The sequence below is a fragment of the Rhipicephalus sanguineus genome, chromosome 3, assembly GCF_013339695.2.
Source record: "Rhipicephalus sanguineus isolate Rsan-2018 chromosome 3, BIME_Rsan_1.4, whole genome shotgun sequence".
Classification (NCBI taxonomy): domain Eukaryota; kingdom Metazoa; phylum Arthropoda; class Arachnida; order Ixodida; family Ixodidae; genus Rhipicephalus; species Rhipicephalus sanguineus.
Genome location: NC_051178.1, coordinates 140266330 through 140285443, shown reverse-complemented (window position 1 = coordinate 140285443; position 19114 = coordinate 140266330). Strand labels below are relative to the sequence as shown.

The following is a 19114-nucleotide window of genomic DNA, read 5'->3' as shown; positions in this document are numbered from 1 at the left end:
ACAGACAGACAGACAGACAGACAGACAGACAACAGGACAGACAGACAGACAGACAGACAGACAGACAGACAGACAGACAGACAGACAGAGACAGACAGACAGACAGACAGACAGACAGACCAAAATTTCTGCATTCAAGTAACGAAAGAAAGACTATCGTCTTTAAAAAGAGCGTCGCGTGGCTGTAGGCGTGCCAGCCATGACAGATCCGCCTGGGTGGGTTGCGCGAAGTATCTGAGGAACAACCAACCAACTAGGAGATATTTCGCTAAGCTTGTTCGCTCTTTTACGGCGAGGTTCAAGGGACGACGCTCAACCCAGGAACGGGAGCCTGAGCTGCGCTCGATGGCGTCTTCTTTTCTCCTCAGCCCTCCCCCCCCCCCCTCTTAGAAACATTAAGGCGGCTTCGCACTAGGGGTGCCAAGCCTGAAGGAAGTGCGGAGCTGGGCAGCCTTCTTTGTTTCTCTTCGGTTTCCCCTTTCTTTCCTTTTTCTCTCTTTATTTCTACTTATTTTTTTCCTCTCTCTTTATCTATTGCTTTCTCTTTCTATTTTTCTTCCTATTTCTTTCCATTTCCTTCTCTCTCTTTCTATTTCTCGCTTGCTTCCTTCTTTTTTCTATTTTTATACGTGGTTTTGCCTGCGTTACGCCAAACTACGACAGCATACGACAGCCCGCACCCCTGAAGTGCTCTGCAGTTACCATCACCTAGGCGCTCGAAGAACAAGAGAAAGAAGACTTCTCCTTCGCGCGAGCGTGAGCTTACTTATCATCATCAAGGCGCTCGAAGAACAAGAGGAAAACCTCCTTCGCGCGAGCGCGCACTCAATATGCTACAAGATGACTATGCTATTCGTGGTTTTGCCTGCGTTACGCTAAGCTACGACAGCATACGTTGACAGCATACGACAGACCGATTAAAAGCTGACAGAGAGATTGTGTACAATAAGTTTAAATAAATTTCCTTGTCGCCAGCATCAGACGAATACTGTGTACAATAAGTTTAAATAAATTTCCTTGTCGCCAGCGTCAGACGTATGCTATTATTGCGATAGCAATTATATGGACACTCTCCGCGGATTTTTGCCATCGCCGTCATGTCCCGTATATGTATATATAAATAAAAGCCACAAATAAAAATAATCCAGAAGAAAAAAAATCAGAGCATATCCACGTGGTGAATGATGATGAGTGGGGCGAAGCGAACTCGCGCTGCAGCACGGCGATGGCATTGGCGCGAGCGTGGTCCTTCTTGATGGAAGATATTGTCACTAGATTGTTTGAGAACCACAATCTGTCGGCACACACCGCAACTATGGCCGAAACTTTTATCAAGGAAGTCCCGCTGGAAGCGCGCGTCGGCGCCTTCGGGCAGAGCCCGCCTGATGCGTTTTGCAGCCACTTCACGTGCTCGCACAGACTCGGGCTCTGCCTCCCGGTACGCGCGCTTTCTCGCCGCTTCACGGTCCTTCACATTTTGAAGATTCGATTCGCGGCCGCAGCCGTGCAGCTTCGGCCTCGCGGGCTCGAACGGCGGGGTCTTCGCGCCGCAGCCGTGCAGCTTGTAGAGCAGCTTCGGCCTCGCGGGCTCGAACAGCGGGGTCTTCTCGCCGCAGCCCTGCAGCTTGTCGAGCAGCTTCGGCCTCGCGGGCTCGAACGGCGGGGTCTTCTCGCCGCAGCCGTGCAGCTTGTCGAGCAGCTTCGGCTTCGCGGGCTCGAACGGCGGAATCTGCTTCGCGGCGTCGACGTGCAGCTTCGGCCTCGCGGGCTCTCACCTCAGGATTCTGTCTGCGAGCGCGCGCTGCCGCCGCCTTCCGTGCCCTCCGTTCCGCAGCCTTGTCCTCCATCTGGCGACTCCGAGCTAAAGAGAAAGCGTGCCAAGAGGGAGCCTCATGGCGCGTTACTTCTGAAATGTTGTCTTCGGGTGTCGTTGAAAACACGAGACCAGTGATGGAAGCGACACTTTGCTTTTTGGAGCAGATTCTGGAGCAGAAAAAATGCTAGTTTGGAGCAGCTATTGGTCTTTTCGGAGCATATGGCAAAATATTCCTAATGACTCCTGGAGTTTAAAACATCATTTAAACATCTCATAAATATTAATATTTGTTATTAAACATATTGCACATACAATAATCACTGCAAGTTGCCAGAAACAAATAATTAAGCAGTTGGATGGCCACTGAACACTAAGCAAGATGAGCTACATATATTTAAAATACCAGTACTTGTGGGAGAAATAATATAAAAGCGATGAAGATGTGCACCAAATTATGAAAGTAGCCACAATCGCATGTAACTATCGCCAAAGCAGCCGTTTATAATCGGTACGAGATCAAAACATTGTTATTTTCATATTTCACCAAAATTTCCAGCACTGATAATTTAAAAAAAACAGCTAAATGAGCTATACACTTTAAAATGCCAGTTCTTACGGCACAAATGATGTCAAAGCTGATAAAGTGGTAAATGTAATCAGTCACACATCAAAGTCGTCACAGCAGAAGTTAGTAATTAGTATGATGTCGAACCAATCTCACATACATTTCACCAAAATAGTCTGCTTGTCAGATATACGTATATAGTGCCAGTACTTGTGGCATTGTCAATATGCTACTAGGCAGCTAGTATGCAAGCTGCATACTAGCACATTAGGGTGATAGTATACAGCTTGTTTTTTGTTTTTGTTTTTTTTAGGCTCGCTGGATGGTCACACGGCTAAAGTTCATTGCTGTCAGTTTACCAGTGCCATTTCGAAGCAGGTTCGGAGCAGCTGCTAACACATATTACACTCTGGAGCAGCGTGGAGCAGCATTTCTCTTTTGGAGCAGTTTGGAGCAATTGGAGCAGCACTTCCATCACTGCGAGACGTAGTAAAGAAGAAAGAACGCCACACAGGCGAACACGCACGAGAGTGTCACTCGTCAACGTCGTCTTCTTCTTCTACTGAATACCAGAACGCGCGCAGTAAAGAAGAAAGAATGCCACACAGGCGAACACGCACGGGAGTCTCACTCGTCAACGTCGTCTTCTTCTTCTACTGCATACCAGAACGCGCGCTTCTCACGAACTAGAGGTGGCTACTACAAACGAACAAACCTACAAATGGAGGATGGACAGACCCACCGGCATAAGGAGCTTCGCCCCTAAAAAATTCCGAAACGCGCAACTGAGGATTCAAACCTGCTACCCCTCGCTCCGCAGCGCGCTGCCTTAGACAATTACGCCATGCGTCATTCGTTCTCCAGTATACTAACGGCAGAATACAAACGCACGCGACGCCACACGTGGCGAAATTATATATACATACATATACGGGACGTGACGGCGATGGCAAAAATCCGCCGCGAGTGTCCATATAATTGCTATCGCAATAATAGCATACGTCTGATGCTGGCGACAAGAAAATTTATTTTGAACTTATTATGCGAGATGCGAACCATGCTGGCCATGCTGCATCGTTGCCCACGCCCCACGCTGCGTTTGCGTCGTATCGCTGGCGAACAGTGGCGTAGCCAGAGGGTGGCACACTGGGCTCGTGCCCCCCCCCTCTCCCCCACGAAATTTTTTTTCATTTGCCATGGCATACAGCGCACAAAATGACACTCGCGCCCCGTTGATCTGAAGTGGAGGCCTGCCCGGCCTCCACTTCAGATCAACGGGGCGCCCCCCTCCCCCCGAAAAAAATTTCTGCCTACGCCCCAGCTGGCAACCCACGCTATTGGCGCCGCGCAACTGGCCAGAGAAAAAGAAGAGCGTCCCGTGGCGGCCCGAGCTAGTGGGAACGCTTTGGCTCTTGTAGGCTTATGCCACAGGAGGGAAGAAACGAGACGGCTGAACCAGAATCACAGTATATATCTTAAACCTTGACCAGAATCCTGAGGCTAAAATTACGGCGCAATCGCACAAGACACCCGCGAAGAAAAGAAACGTACGACACAAGTGCTGACTAACAACTGATTTATTCTTTCATACTCCAATGCATATATATAAGCCCAAGGCAACCTTACCGCACATGCGCACGCAACAATAGCCCTAAACCGATACGCGAAGATACGCGAAGACATGAAGTCATATTCAGATGGGTGCAGTGACAAAGAAGTAAAGAAGTAAGAAGGCCAAAGAATTGCGTTTGCGCTGTAATTTAAGCCTCAGGAATATGTACCAACTAGAACCAAATGAACTTTAATTAGCAGAATCGACGCTCGCAGGGAACGCGAGCCGTGGTTTCACGTGCCACTGCCAAACGCCGTCTTGATTTTCTTCTCTTGAGGTCGCGCGCTCTCCGGTTTTATTCGCCGCTCAAAGAAAGGCACTGCAGGGTCTTGGGACAACACGAGAGCAAGAGTCCGAGAATGGCTTGCGTTCTGCGCATGCGCCCTGACGGCTCGCAAATTTTTTGGGTCCCCAATTCCAAAACTCTCTAGCGTTTCGCCGGAGATGGGATGAGCGCCCCCGACTTGTACTTTGACATACAAGGCGTGGTCTACCGTTCTCGCGCGATTATCTCTTGAGGGGGAGTTTTGTACGTCTTGTGCTTTCACTGCAAAGTTTGCGTTGAAGCTATAGACCGCACGAAGGTCACTTTGCTCGCTGCAGCGGCCGCGTTTGCGAAAGGAGTGAGCTGCACGAAGGTCACTTTGCTCGCTGCAGCGGCCGCGTTTGCGAAAGGAGTGAGCTGCTAATTACAAGAGCCAAAGTAGGGGCTAGTTGAAGTAACAACTGTGGCAGTTCGCGCTTGTCCTGTGTATACCTGTGCGTTCTTTTCGTGCGTGAAGCCTTTGTGTTTGAGCAGCGCGCTGCAATTGTCGAACTGTGACACTTGTTAGTTCGCACTCGCCTTGTGTGTTTTCTTTTCCTGCGTCCTTTGTGCTTGAGCAGCGCGCACCAAGTTTTTAGCTGCTTGCGGTTCTTCCTGTGACATTCCAGTTTCTTACTATCGCAGTCATTGCTTCGCCCTTGAGGCGAAACTGTGACTTTTTATTTTGTTCTGGATTATTGGGCGCACATACTTTTCTAATGTAAATTGATCAAAGCTAGATCACGAAGAACACAAAGGAAGACACAAAAGAAGATAACTAGGACGCCAAGTGAAGCACACCCCGCAGATTATATTCGTTCAGGCGCTGCTAGAACCATTGAAAGTAAAAATTAAACATATTGGCTCAACACGTACAATTCATTCAAAACTTCACATAGATTTTGATTATATTTTTCCTCCGAATGCGAAACAAATACCATTACGGTATTTAAATGATCAGTTGCAAGATTACATTGCGCACCTGAAAATTAACAATATCATTGCGACTGATGCATCCGTATCAAACGAATAGGCTGGGGCAGACATCTTCTCTCCTTCTCTTGACTGGTCTTTTCCTGTTAGACTTCCAGATTACACACCTATCTTCATTGCAGAATTATTTGCTATTGTTCTGGCTCTACGAAAGCTTCCTTCAAGCGAATCAGAAGCAGTTATAATTAAAGATGTTCTTTCAGTATGTTCGGCGCTCTCTTCGGCGACAAACTTACCACTCATTACTAGGTTTCATCATTTAATACCGGCAAACTTGCGAAAAATTCAGCTGTTATGGGTACCAGGCCACCGCAGAATATATTTAAATGAGATGGCGGACTCATTAGCCACTATATCGTTAAGCGGACCCATTACATCGATTATACCTGATACTGCTTACGCGACAGCAATAAGATTTCGAAATGCGTGTCTGCATAATGAAATAGGCAAATTTTCATTTGATCAATTCAGCGACTTCGCACATCTAAGATTTTGGTGGAATAAGCAGTGGTGTGTATCACGGCAAGTAGAAGTTACTTTCACCAGACTACGCTGCAGGATTCCGAAGTTGAATTATTACTTAATAACGCTGGACTTAGCGCGTCACCGTTATGTCAGTTTTGCGGTGAAATAGAGACAATATAGCATTTATTTTTATTCTGTCACCGGTATTCTATTCAGAGAAAAAGATGCCTCGTCGCTCCCCTTCAAAAGTTAGGATTACAAATCAATGTTGCGCAAATTTTATCATTTGGTGGCATGAGCTCCACTCTGCAGTGTTTGATTATATACAGGAAACAAGAAGATTACCATGCTAGTGTATATTGGCTTATTTTCATTATTAATTACAACCCGTTGTTACATCCGTCAAACATCACATCTGATAGTCTGACTGTTTGCTCTAGGGAATTTTCAAATATTAGCTGTGTTTTTTTCTCTTTTAGTCTAAAGTTACATTGTTTTTCTTTAGCTTCATAAACATTTAACTCAAAGATCCTGCCGCCTGATTCTTGGCCCATCCCCCTTTATGGGTAAGCGCCAACTGTAAGAGGTCATCATCATCATCATCATCTGAAGCATTGGCGCGCTTGAACGTTTTTAGAATATTTTTAAGTCCGACAAATTGTTTTCTTTTGTCTTTTAGTCCAACAAATTTTTTTCAGTATCGTCAGTTAAGGTCGAATTAAAAAAAATTGTCTCAATCAGGATTTTTGGAAGCTACGCGGAGATTTCCAAGATATCTAACCAGGTTGTAATAATCGATGGTAGCGCCAAACTGAAGCTACATTTGCTAAATTATTGCAATACCACATTGTTCCTTTAAAGGGGTCAGGAATCACCCCTCCGCCTTGGTTAGAAAAAAAGACATTCTGCGGAAAGCAGACATTGTTGTGAACAGCTCAGCCAAATCTTGCAGTCGTGCGCACCAAGGAGAGTTTAGAAGCGGCGCGCGAAGTTGCCATTTTCTCAGGCGCCCTCTTTTCGTACAGAGGCCTGTGCTCACTCTCTTCGGAGCTGCCGGCGGCTGCTGTTTGACGTCGAACAACAGATAGTAATCTCTTGGCCAACAGCCGACATAAATCAAGAGCGGCGTTTGGATCAGGTGCGCTTCTTGCCACGAGGTGCCGCCACCGAGCTCCATAGTCTGCTCACATTATAAAATAGGCACATTCGCGCACAGGAATCACAACGGGGGAGAGCGATCGTGTTTCATGACGCGCGCTCAAGGTCACGACGCACGCAGACGTAACTTCTTTCCCCCTTGCCATCCCTCCCTGTGTAGCCTCCAGCCAACACCACCTCGAGCGCACTCGTCGGGACGAGAGTAAAGCCCCTTGATATATAGAAAGTAGCGACACTCTCCTCCATATCCTCTCCCAAATGTCCAACCCTCCTCTCCCAAGTGTCCAAACCGTATCTATCTCCTCTCTCAAACGACCACCGTGCGGGCGCCGGCCCTATAACTCGGCTCGCGCCACTTCCTATCAAGAAGGCTATGTCACGCAGATAACGCGTGCGTTTCCCAGGCGACGGCCCGTGAAGCGGGGAGGTGGAAAGCGGGAGAGGAGGGTGCTCGGCGTGGCGGCTCGGTTAAAAGAAAGACGGTACTTTCCCAAAAATATCCAGGGACTTTAGACGAGAGAAGAGAAAAAGCGCTTAAAGTGCGTGATAAATTCCTATAACTACGCTCTTTCTTGACGGATCCGAGATGTTTTGGGGGCAATCGATTCTTGAGGCAATAAACCCCTATACTAAGGTCATTCTATCACCACTCGGAAAAGTGGTTCAGGACCACATTAAATGTTTTGTTATCTTGTTTAAAAAACACATTTACGCCATTTACTGTGACAACCGGGAGAAGCTCAGTAACACACTCTGCTGTGTGTTCATCCTGCAGCTGTCAAACGTATTCAACCACACCTTCATCCTTACCCTACAAGCCACCATCTGGTGTGCACACAATGACCACTACTTATTAATGAATAAATGGGTAGCCAGCAATTGCTTCATTTGCTAAATATTTCCATTATCTTACGTAGCTTCCTAGTAGTGTGAGAAAGCTACGATTGACATGGATGTTCATATAGGAACAAGAATGGGTGTAACCATATGTTTGTTATTCTGCATGATTGCATACGATTATCATGATTTTCTAATTATCCTGAGGGAATGTGGGGAGTAACCCATGTCGCAATACACAAGCGACAGCCGCAAGAATTGACTGAAATTGCCATTTCATATTTATTTAAGTCACAAAGAGGCGGCTAAGACGTTTTGGTTCAACCAAGCAGCTTGCTTGAGCATGTACGACGGTGAGTTTTTATCATTTTCCCGGTGGGCTAAGCAAGCAAAGATACTGGGCATTTGAATGATGCAGAATTGAACTGATGATTGTATTTTCAGAAATCTGAGTGCAAGCACTGCAGGAGTGTGTGCCTTTTTTCTTTTATTTCTGGCTCCTAAAAGATAAACCTTCTTTGCCAGCTTTCATACTTTGCTGACAATATCTGCTGCCCTTTTGCAAATAGCTCACATAGAAAAAAAAACAGAGTTCTGTGCCTGATGATGTGATCAAACTGCAGAATCTTGGCACTAGAGCCCTATGCTCTAACCATTAGGTTACGATTCCACGGATGCCTCTCACATTAACACTAAGTAGCTCTTCGTGAGGATTGTTCCGTGCGTCCCATCGCTTAGCCTCCACGAAAAGATATGAAGGCACCAATTTCTATTGGGCCACATATGCAGCAATGAAATGGACAGACAAAAGCCAACATTAAACTGCCTTTCCTTTGCTGTACAACTCTAAGCATACCACTTCACTTTACCATTATGCCTTTCACAAACATCAAACATGCTTTCATCCCAGTGACATTGCTACATTACCTCACCATGTGCATTTGCGAGAACTGCTGTTTTGGTGTACCTTGTGAACGACTTAATTCATAAACAACCTTGCACGAAATTATCATACATGCATTCAATTAATTGCTTCACAAGAGCTTTGCTCTCATGAAGTGGTTTTAGCTAAATCCACAATGTGCACGAAGATCCCAACATGTGCATTGCATATCTTTTCCTCATCATAGTAAAAAGAGACCGAGAGCATACCAACTATTAAATTTCAATTCAGAAATAATGAAATGGTCATGAACGTGAAAACAGTTTGTAAAGTAGAATACCGATTTATGATGACGGGAAATCGAGTGATGGAATGCTCCTTTTTGTGTGCAGGAAAGGAAAAGTAATTTTAGCAATGGGAGTCAGCGTCTCCAGCAATAATTTGCCTGTTATGGTTGGTAGCTTTGCATTTTGTACTTTAGTTTTCTTTTTTATGCCCTCTACAGAAACAGCACAAGGACTTCTGAAATACTGACAACACAGTTAACTGAATATAAAGCAGTGGCAACATTTGTAGAAAGCCAGGAGTCGCTCAGAGATAGGAGTCATTTGCACTTGTTTGTAAAAAGGAAGGGCAAGAATTTCACACCCCGATCTGACAACCACAGTTGGGAAACTAAGCTCCAAGGTACATGAACCTGCACTACGAGACCCAATGCCTTTATGGCAATTGCCTTAGGTAAAAAAAAGTGCGTTATACTTCTGCATATCTGTATTGGTCAAATCTTTCAAATTTACCTTTGTTAATTTCAACTTATATTCCCGCCTACTGCTGAATGCTCGTCCATTCACCAATAGCAACAAAGGTTTGCATCTTTAGACTGCGGAAAAACCAAATAACCAGTCATCACACGATTTTGATTGACCAGTCTCCTATCCCCTAGAATGCTTCAGAAAAGATGAAACCAAAGTATTTTTATCTCTTAGATGTTTTCACTAAGAAAGTGCAGTATGCCCTACAACTTCTGCCAAGGATTGCTGCAGCTCTCTTTGAGAAGATTTACGAATACAATGGTAGTGAGCTGAGGCTACAGTAATGGGAGAATATTCATAAGCGAAAATATGAAAAACTGTGGAAACTGTGCAAGATTATGCGGAAAGCCGGAAACCAATATGCAGAAGCACCTGCCAGCATGCCATCCACTTTAGCTACAACAAATATTCAGCTATTTCGAGTTCCTTCTGATCTGCAGGTTACTGTGACAATGTTCCAAAACAGAGGCAAGGGGGGTTAACCCCAGCTCCCCCCCCCCCCCATAATCTTTATATTTTGCATGTGTATACGTAGGACATTGTAGGCACACACACACACACACACACAAACACAAGCACGAAATACAAAAAGGAGTGTCAACGTCTCCCTGAAAAAAATTTTTGTCTATGCCCCTGTTCTGAAACATGAGCTTAAATTGTATAGCATACGAGAACAGAAAGAAAAAAACAGTGTTTAAATGTGAAACTTAAGTTAGACCCTAGCTCCAAGCATGCATCAGAAAGGAAATTGGCTCCATAGGGTACAGAAAAATAGCCGGAAATTTTATTCACCTGACAAGCACACATGTACAGCAAATTGCGTTTGCACGAAAGCAAGGGGCAGCGCTAATCGAAGCCGTCAGTCACCCAAAGAGAAGCTTGAAAATGATGATCAAGGCATTGATGAAGATGAGAGGTACTGAAAAAGAAAACGTAATACATGCTCTATTTCAGTTTGCAGTTTGTAAAGAAATTGCGCACTTAAACAACAAACAGAGCAATATTGCAACATCCTATGAGGTTTGCCAGCAGTCACGACAATGCAATAATTGTGTATGTTTCAATACAAAACAATAGCTCGAAACTAGTGCAAAAGAAACGAAAGCCATTCGTATTCAGCAAAGTAAACGCAGCATATAATCGCATAGGTATCCTTGACTGTAGCGCCAAATCCATTTCGTTAAAAGGGATATAGAAATGTATTTGAAAAGGGCATCGAAATGGTGATAGGAAGGGGGATAGAAAAGTTGGCGCGTCACTTCATTCTCCTTCCTGTGCCCCTTTTCACGAAATGTATTTAGCGCCACAGCCATGGATACCTAAGCAATCTAAGCACCGAATCGCACAGAAAGAAGTCCACTTTCCAGTTAATGCCTAACCTTACACGAACATTGTTTATCCTCTTCCTGTTGAGAATGATGCGCTTATGTTTATTATCACAGCTGCTAGGCAATGCTCGCTATACTACAGGGTCAGTTACCTTGCAAAAGGATCGAAACATGTTTTTTACGAGCACAATACGAGATGACCATAAGGGTGAAGCAACTTACTCCTCATAACCGTCCTCACAGAATGAATCAAGTTGATTATCTGCGACTTAGCACCAGGCTCGAACCCATGAGAGGCTTGCTCTCTGCCCCAGTTTACTGGAAAAAAAGAAAATAAGCTTTAAGATAATACACTGGACACAGCTTTCACATCATACAGCTGACCAACGACAGGACAGGGTGGAGCGTAAGACAAATGCTCTTACTCTTTTCCAGAAATCGCTTCTCGTGCAGAACGGCGATGGCGTTGATACATAGCAGTGCTGCTTCAAACAAGTTGTACAGGGTGATCGCCATGAGGAAGCCCGGCTGGAAGGCAGAAAACAAAACCTCAATTTGACAGAATTTTGCTCACGCTTCCATGCATGACACGGACAGCGACACGCGAAAGGCTGAGAAAACGCACGTGGCGACACGCAGCATCGGCGATGCGAAATATCCTGATGAATTTATGTAAAACACTATAAAAACGATCATACAACGCTTTCGCTGTTGCATACATAGCATACAGCAAACTCGGAAATTAATTATGAACAAAACGTCCTGATATTACGTTCTTTATGCAACTACCATCGCTGCTTCTCCAAACATTGAGCTAACGGTATTGACATCGCTGAAATGATGGCCGTGTTTCGCGCAATTTCTGTGGGTCAATATTCGTCGCTCGGTGTATGAAGTACTGAAAAAACAGGTAAATCCCTCTTGTTTACTACCGATCGGCCCGTAGCCGATCGGTTGTATCTGGCAGCGACCGTATTTATTATATTCCGATGTTTGTGACTGCGCTGCTTGTGCGAACTGAGAGTTTTGTCTCTTGAATCGCTGACGGACACAGTTAGAGAGGGTTGCGAGTCTAGAGTAACACAGTAAACGGTTATTATGTTACTGCTTGCTGCGAGTGAAATTATATAATTACATATTGTCTGATGGTGATTGGAAACAAGTTCATCAACATATTAACGAACTAACGTTATGCAAACTTAACAGTCTACCGTCTAGTTTGGAATTAGTTTCGTTCCTTCGTCGTAGTGTTTTCGCGCACCTTTACGTTGTACGCGCATCCATGCAATAAAAGACCGAATGTGCCAAAAAGAATCATGGTGAGCTTTTATGTATGTCAATAATAACGACGCCAACGCTGTCTGACGATAGGCGCAGTCGAAACAGCCACCTCCACCATCACTCACTCAGTTGTGTTATGTACGGTTCACTACTTCTATAGTACACTATAACTACTTCTATTGATAGGACACGCCACACATCCTAAATTAAGCTTTCGCTTGAGAACACCATCCACACTTGAAGTTCAAAGCCATTTCTGCTGTACACGTGCAAATAATATGCACATGAAACGGAAACTATTGACACGTGGTTTTTAGGGAGACTACGCGTACTAGAAGGCAAGCACAATTTCGCCCGCTGAAATCTGACCATGCTTAATTGCACTATCTGCCGCAGTAGGCTCGGTGACATTCTAGATACTTCATTGTGTTGCTGCTTTCCTTCTGCGTTGATTTACCATTACCACGTCAATAACAGTCGTGCTATTGTGTCATATTGTCTCAGTCTAGTGACAGTGAAGGGGTTGAAAAGAGAACGTCTCCATGGGAGACAATGAGCTGTTTTTATAAGGGCAAGCTTGTGCCCTCAAAACTTACACGTTGGAGGCAGAGGTAACAGTGGGTGTATTCAGTCATTGCTAATATATGTGACGCACCCTTCATGCTGTCACCTGGGGGTCTAACAAATTCTAGCTTAACTAGAGGTAATGCTCAAGATTGATAACGTGCTACAGTAATCAGCCTTCACCTCTACACACTGATGAGATGGGCCTTCTTTCATGTGGTTATATTTGTGTTGCATGAACACACCCATGAGCACGTATCATGCAATGACATGTGATATTAGTTACTGCTATGACTAGCATTGCAACCTTGTTAATTTTTTGCAGTTAATTTTGGTTTCTGTGTTTTTGTTTCCATAGTTAAGATAAATATTGTGATGTTTTTGTTTCCCCCTTTTTTCTTACCCTAGACAAACCGCTAATTCTTGTGCAAGCTACAGAAAAGTATCCAAGTAGGACTGTTTGTGAGATCCATTGTGCGGAAAAGGAAAGATGTGCTTTAATTAATTATTTTAATCACTGTATGCACGCTTTGAAGCTTTTCAAAAACTAAAACACCATATGCATAGCATCTTTAATGAGTTCACTGTATACATCCTACCTCTTAAAACTATAGTGTATCATTATTCTCTTGTTAATGGTGTCATTTGCAGCCATGGATGAGCTGGCATGTCCACGATGCCGGACAACAAAGTATCGCAACCCTTCATTGCGGCTTTTGGTGAATGTCTGCGGCCATGCCCTGTGTGAAAACTGCGTTGAGCTTCTCTTTGTTAAAGGTTCAGGGGCCTGCCCACAGTGCAATGTGCCTTTGAGAAGAGGTCAGTCTTTTTACATTTACCATGTTATGCTGTTTGTAGCACAGTTATTCTAGAAGGAAAAATATTCCCTGTACTTCTAAAGTTTTTCGCAATGTTTGCACAGCTGCATGTTCTTGTGGTAACATAACTGTGAGATAATTTGCAATTACAAGGGCTTCATATGTATAACACAGGGCAGTGCACTTATCTTTTGTGTGAGTTCTAATTGGTGCATCATCTTGTGATACATCGCTATCTTGTGGTGACAGTGGCAATGGCTCTGACTGTAGGCTCCTCTGAGATAACTTGTCTTCAACACACTCATTGTCCTTTAGTCAGACAGAGGCTACAGCCATTGCAATCACATTTGATTTCTCTATTGAAGTCGAGTCCATGATATTCATCACCAGTCGTGACCACTCAAACCGCTTGTTTGGCACAGAAATTGATGCTCGTTAGTATTGAGACAAAAGGGCACCTGTAGTACACGTGGGTGCTGCCATCTTTTCAGTTGACTTGTCTCGACTGGGTTTACCAGTCTCAGTTGAAACGAACTGCTGCTCGGATGTCAGTGGTGCTAGTTGCAGCTGCCACGCCACGTAACACTGCTAACTGCAATCGAGTTCTCCCATCATTCTCTTCAACAGCGGTTGAAAGTGGTCTGTAGCAATTGTATAAAACACCGTTCCTGCACAACCACATAAAGCTCGCACTCTGTTTGTCTGCACCCAACATAATTAACTACTCAAACAACTTGCAGGCAATTTCCGGCTGCAAATTTTCGAAGATTCGAAAGTAGAGAAGGAGGTGGACATACGGCGGAAGATACTCAAGGTACATCTTTTTCATCCTACTCTCAATGTCGTTTTCTCAGATGGTAATGCACTGGACACTTACTGGAAGTAGAGTAGATATTTCTCCCTTCAAGTCATTGAATGTAAGACAATAATTTGTGTATATTGAAAGATGCGACATGAAAGACATAAATTTGCTCTTATAGGGTTCTGTGTTTTGCATGTGGCCACTTCATAAGCCATCAACAAGCTTTCATGTGTCATAAAGACAGTGTGTCACTTAGCTAAGTGGAAAGAGCACGAGTTAACTACATACTACAGGTAGCATCAACCATATGCTGCTCAGGCAGGAAGGGACCTCCTTTTACTTGGGCCTGAGCAGGGGTGGAAGTGCTGCGCCATTTGCGCCACGCTGCGCCAATCCGCTTCTGCTGCGCCATCCTGCTCCAAAACGCATTATTGCGCCGAAACTGCTCCCAAGCGGTCTTTGGTGCACGGCCTCCGCGATGGTCTCCAGTGCGCTTCCGGAACCGATCACCGAGGCTACGTTTGGTGCCATTATGTGGCGCTGTCATCCGTGTCATGGCGCGCCTATGCGAGCTTATATTATCACATCACTTTGCGCGCTCTCGTGACGTTGTCGAAGGCACAAAAATTCTAGCGAGCCTGTACAGGAGCTAGCTACAAGAAAGTGAGTTGTGCGGCCATATTTCGATTGTGACGCCGGCTGCAACGAAGTTTTCTGGCGCGCTGCGCGCACGAGGCGGTTGCTGCTATCGTGGCCTGGGATTGCGAACATGAACAAAAGTAACTGCGTTGACGCTTCATAATGTCGAAAAGGTTCTATTTACTGCGAATATTTAATTTGATGTGAAGCCATGAGGATAGCGCGAGCAGCCGCCGCGGACGTAAACGTGCGACCATTATTTAGAAACTTTGCATTAAGGAAACCGCTGCATAGCTGAGTGTGTAAGATGGATTTTGTGTCGTAAGTCTGCATGAGAACGAAAAAAATGTTTTATCCGTTCGCGGTCAATGAAGCCACTACCAACCGCGAAACCACTCACAGGGCCTCGGTCTGTGTAAGTCGGTCGGACCATTTCCGAAACTCATTTTTTTTTTTAGTGAAAGCGTGCCTCTCCATGTGCAGAATTTGTTGCATTGCACACAAGCCCTTAGACGTTATAAATGCAGCATGTAAACGCGCTCGTGCAGCGACGAGCTTAGTCTCGCTAGTGCGATCGTTCGCGTTGTTCGATTTTGGCTCGTCAGAACCTGCGCTCGGCTCGTGGTCGAGGACGAAGCTCGTACCATCCGGGCACCACATGACATGCCGCTTGCTGTTGCTGTGTGTGGCTTGGTACATGAGATGGCGAGTGAAGAAATATACAAAAAAGAACAAGATAGACTCTTGTAACGTTTATTGCTGAGGAGACGAATGTGAGGTAGTAGGAAACAGAACCACGGGATACAAATTGTGCGATTGCGACATCTAGTATCATCGCACCTCAAGTATCATATTTCCGTGCATATAACCGACACCGATAATTGACAAATCTTGGAAGGGAACTTGAAGGGAAAAGATTGAACTGCATGGCGCAATTTTTGGCGCAATTTACGCGCGTTTGAAGGGATGCGCGTGTTTTTTGACGAACGCCTTCGCGAAATCGCGCTGTTGCGTCCCGAATGGCTTGAATTCATGCGCGACTGACGCGTGGTCGGAGGGTCGCGCGCGTCATTTTGTCGAACGCCATCTCAAAATCGCGCCGCCGTGTCTTCCTACTCGAAGTAGAAAAGAAAACGCCTTGGCGGCACATCGCCCGCTCGTCCGACAAATGGAGTTTAGGGTGCAGATACGTGCTTCTTTGGTTTCTCCCAATGCTCCAGACGGCGCTGACCTCCGCGCATTTCGAAGGAACTTTTTGAAGCCGGCGTAGGCTTTTGACGAAAACGTAGCAACTCGGCATACGCGGTGCGAAAACGCCGCTGCTGAAAAACGTTCATTATATACCTTTAACGTTTTTCATTTGTCAGTCTAGTGAAGTGTAGCTATTCAGAACATCGCTTATCTAATTTTCCTGAGTCATTGCTCTATCACAGCTGGGATGTTTTGATAACACATACGCGCGCGCGTGTGTGTAATATATATATATATATATATATATATATATATATATATATATATATATATATATAATTTGTGTTAAGTGTGGTTGGTTCATCAGTATTAAATGTTTTCTAAAATCGGTGGAATTTCTTGTGTTTACCAGAAATAAAATAAAACTGATATTTGATCATAGAATTCTGCTCCAAAACTAACTTGCATTGCTCCAAAACACACATTTTGGTGCTCCAAACCTGCTCCAAAACAGTATTATTCCTGCTCCCTGGGCTGCTCCAAAACACTCAAGCCCGCTTCCACCCCTGCCTGAGCCATGTGGGATGGCATTGCTGCTGAACTGGCTCACGACAGTTTTGGAAACACTACAATTCAAAATTTCTGTGCAGAAAAAAAAAATGGATGGATTAGAAGTAACTGAGAAGAAATTGGCTAATGCCAACTCAGAACACGATGTAGTGCATTTAACGCGACCATGAGCATTTATTCTTTCACGCATCCATGCAGAGGACTTGGGACCCAAACACATGGGAGGGGAAACGATGCTTGCTGGCATTTTAGTTTCTTGTAGCTGGAGGAAGCTTGTTGTTTCAGCTTGCATCGTGGATACCGCCGTCCCACAAAGGCACAATGTAAAAGCATCCACATTTGGTGACATGTGGACTCTGCATTCATTTTGACCAATGTGCCATCACTAAAGTTTTTGCATTCAACCCACGTTGAAGTGCAGCCATTGCACCCGGGATCAAACCTGTAAACTCGCATTTAATTGTCAACGTAATAATTAGAGACCGGATTTTAGGCAAATGCCTATTTTGTTCCTTGCGTTCCTATCATGCCACTTTGATATATGAGCATGAATTAGAGGTTAAGAAGGGCTTTTGTAGTGTTTTTATGGTGCCTATAAATGCCTATTTTTGGGGTTCGTGCCTAAATGCCTATAAGTGCCTATAAATGCCTGTTTTCAAAAACGGAGCCTATATGAGCACTATTTAACCTCAAATTTCGCTTTCGAGTGCAGTTTGAAACCGTTATTCATGTTACCGGGCAATACTGACCTTTTAAAACTCTATGGGGTTCAACCGAGCCCTCTAGTTCAACCAACTTCCGGAAAAACAACCGCTAGCAGCAGTGAACCTGATTGGAAGCCCGTCTCAGTGTCTGCAGGAGAATGGGGAGAGGGAAATAAAGATGGAAATCAGAAAGAAGAAGAAGAGGAGAGTGGCGTCCTTTGCCGAGGACGCGGCGGATGGCTTGTACAGCCGGTTGTTCAGTCCAGTGTCCCCAAGGAAGTCAAGAACAGCCTTGAAGACCTGGGCGCGGGGGTGGGCAGGGAACAGGAGCTCCCTCTGTGCAGCCGCAGGAAGGTGTAAAATGAAAGCGAAACCGTGGAGTGCCGTCAGGGGAAAGGAGGGTTTAGATCAAAATAAATAAATAATGTGATGCGTATGCGGCTTTTGTTTTCTTTGTGATTTACTTCTGAAAAAGCCGCTCACGGGGTCACATAAGAAATTGTAGTTAGACACCGGGAGTTGTTGTGTGCCCAATGAAGAGCGTTTTACCACAAGAATGTTTCAAATCGGTTCATTATGAGCCGAGAAACCGTGATGCGAGAAGGTGATCTTGAAACCCTTGCCATCAGCTCCGTGTAGCCTTTGCAAGCCAAGTCCCTTCCCTGTCCTCTTCAGTATCGGAGCCGTAGGATCACATGACGCAGACTCATCAACACGTCATGCGCACGCAAGGTGACGTGCGCGTAACGTGCCAGGGCCAGCTCGTAAACGCGATTGGTGTTGTGTCGTTTCGGCGTTCGTTTCTGTGGGATGGACCCCTCAGTGCGCGCACGTTTGTAGAGGCTGGCTCGGATCCTGTGTCCATCCCGCGATACACCGCGTCGCACAACTAGAACTGCTGTAAGGGACGATCCACCGAAAAAGCACCAAGCGTTGTCGAGGCTGGCATCGGCACGATGCGGGAATTGCAGAACGCGAACGCATGCGAAATTGACGCAGATTAGTCAGGCATCTCGCTGCGATTAGAAGTAAAAAGGAAAAAGAACAATATGGGCGAAGCTTGCACTAAGCCGCGCAAAGCTCCAAACAGCGAAACTGGACGGTTCTGCAGACTCATCTGGTTGCTTCTAGGTTGTTTTTAGGCCTTAGCTAGGTGATGCAGGTTGTTTATAGGTTGCTTCTAGTTCACTGCAAGGTTTTAGCTAGGTGATGCTGGGTTGTTTCTACGTTGATGCTCAGCGTAGAGAAGTTCGAGTTAAACCAGACAGTCACAGACACGACACGGATGTCCCATCTCCCGAGACAGAACCTCGCGCTGAAACCAAGCGTTCGCACCTCATAGATCTATGGGCACGTCGTCGTTGACGTAGGCCTTACATCGCTTCGGGGTCTTCTCGCAGCCGCCGTTGCTTTACCCGTTCCCTAGTATTCTCTCGTTGTACGTACTCAGGGTCTTCGGCTCGCCGCCATCGCTTCTCAGCCATTTGTTGGACTAAATGTTACCTTCTTCATCTTTAGTTGACCAGTGGTGAGCAGTGGAATTTACCCAATTTCTGTGGACATGGCTGTTTATGATGATGATTGCTTTCTGAGAGGCCACACAGTAGCACATGCCCGTTTTATGACGATAGTTTTCTTCTTCGTTTTTGGTAGACCAGTGGTGAGTAGTGGGATTTATCCAATTTCTGTGGCACACACCCATTTATGATGGTGATAGTTTTCTGGTAGGCCGCACACATTACGGCTAGCCTTAACAGCTTCACTGTTAACGG

General features: G+C 45.3%; 2 protein-coding genes across 2 annotated transcripts in view; one reads left to right on the top strand and one right to left on the bottom strand.

Annotated features, from left to right (window-relative positions):
- Positions 1 to 10207: 10207 nt before the first annotated feature.
- LOC119387291 (immediate early response 3-interacting protein 1) lies at positions 10208 to 11417 on the bottom strand. Its single transcript, XM_037654632.2, has 3 exons — positions 11199 to 11417; positions 10996 to 11091; positions 10208 to 10364 (listed from the first exon to the last, which is right to left on the bottom strand). The coding sequence occupies exons 1-3, from the start codon at positions 11287 to 11289 to the stop codon at positions 10309 to 10311; spliced, it is 243 nt and encodes an 80-aa protein (XP_037510560.1). The 5' UTR covers positions 11290 to 11417; the 3' UTR covers positions 10208 to 10308.
- Positions 11418 to 11587: 170 nt separating this feature from the next.
- LOC119387289 (CDK-activating kinase assembly factor MAT1) overlaps positions 11588 to 19114 on the top strand; it is a 38544-nt gene continuing 31017 nt past the window's right edge. Inside the window, exons 1-3 of the mRNA XM_037654630.2 lie at positions 11588 to 11683; positions 13270 to 13437; positions 14177 to 14250. Coding sequence (XP_037510558.1) covers positions 13272 to 13437; positions 14177 to 14250 — 240 coding nt within the window. The 5' untranslated portion in view covers positions 11588 to 11683; positions 13270 to 13271. The remainder of the gene's footprint in view (positions 11684 to 13269; positions 13438 to 14176; positions 14251 to 19114) is intronic.

Excerpts from the sequence above, each read along its gene's own strand:
- LOC119387291 (XM_037654632.2), bottom strand. The coding sequence starts at position 11,289 with ATGGCGATCACCCTGTACAACTTGTTTGAAGCAGCACTGCTATGTATC. Across the intron at positions 11,092-11,198 it reads GAAGCGATTTCTGGAAAAGA|TAAACTGGGGCAGAGAGCAA; the intron begins GTAAGAGCATTT and ends CTTTTTTTCCAG. Across the intron at positions 10,365-10,995 it reads TGTGAGGACGGTTATGAGGA|TACCTCTCATCTTCATCAAT; the intron begins GTAAGTTGCTTC and ends TTTCTTTTTCAG.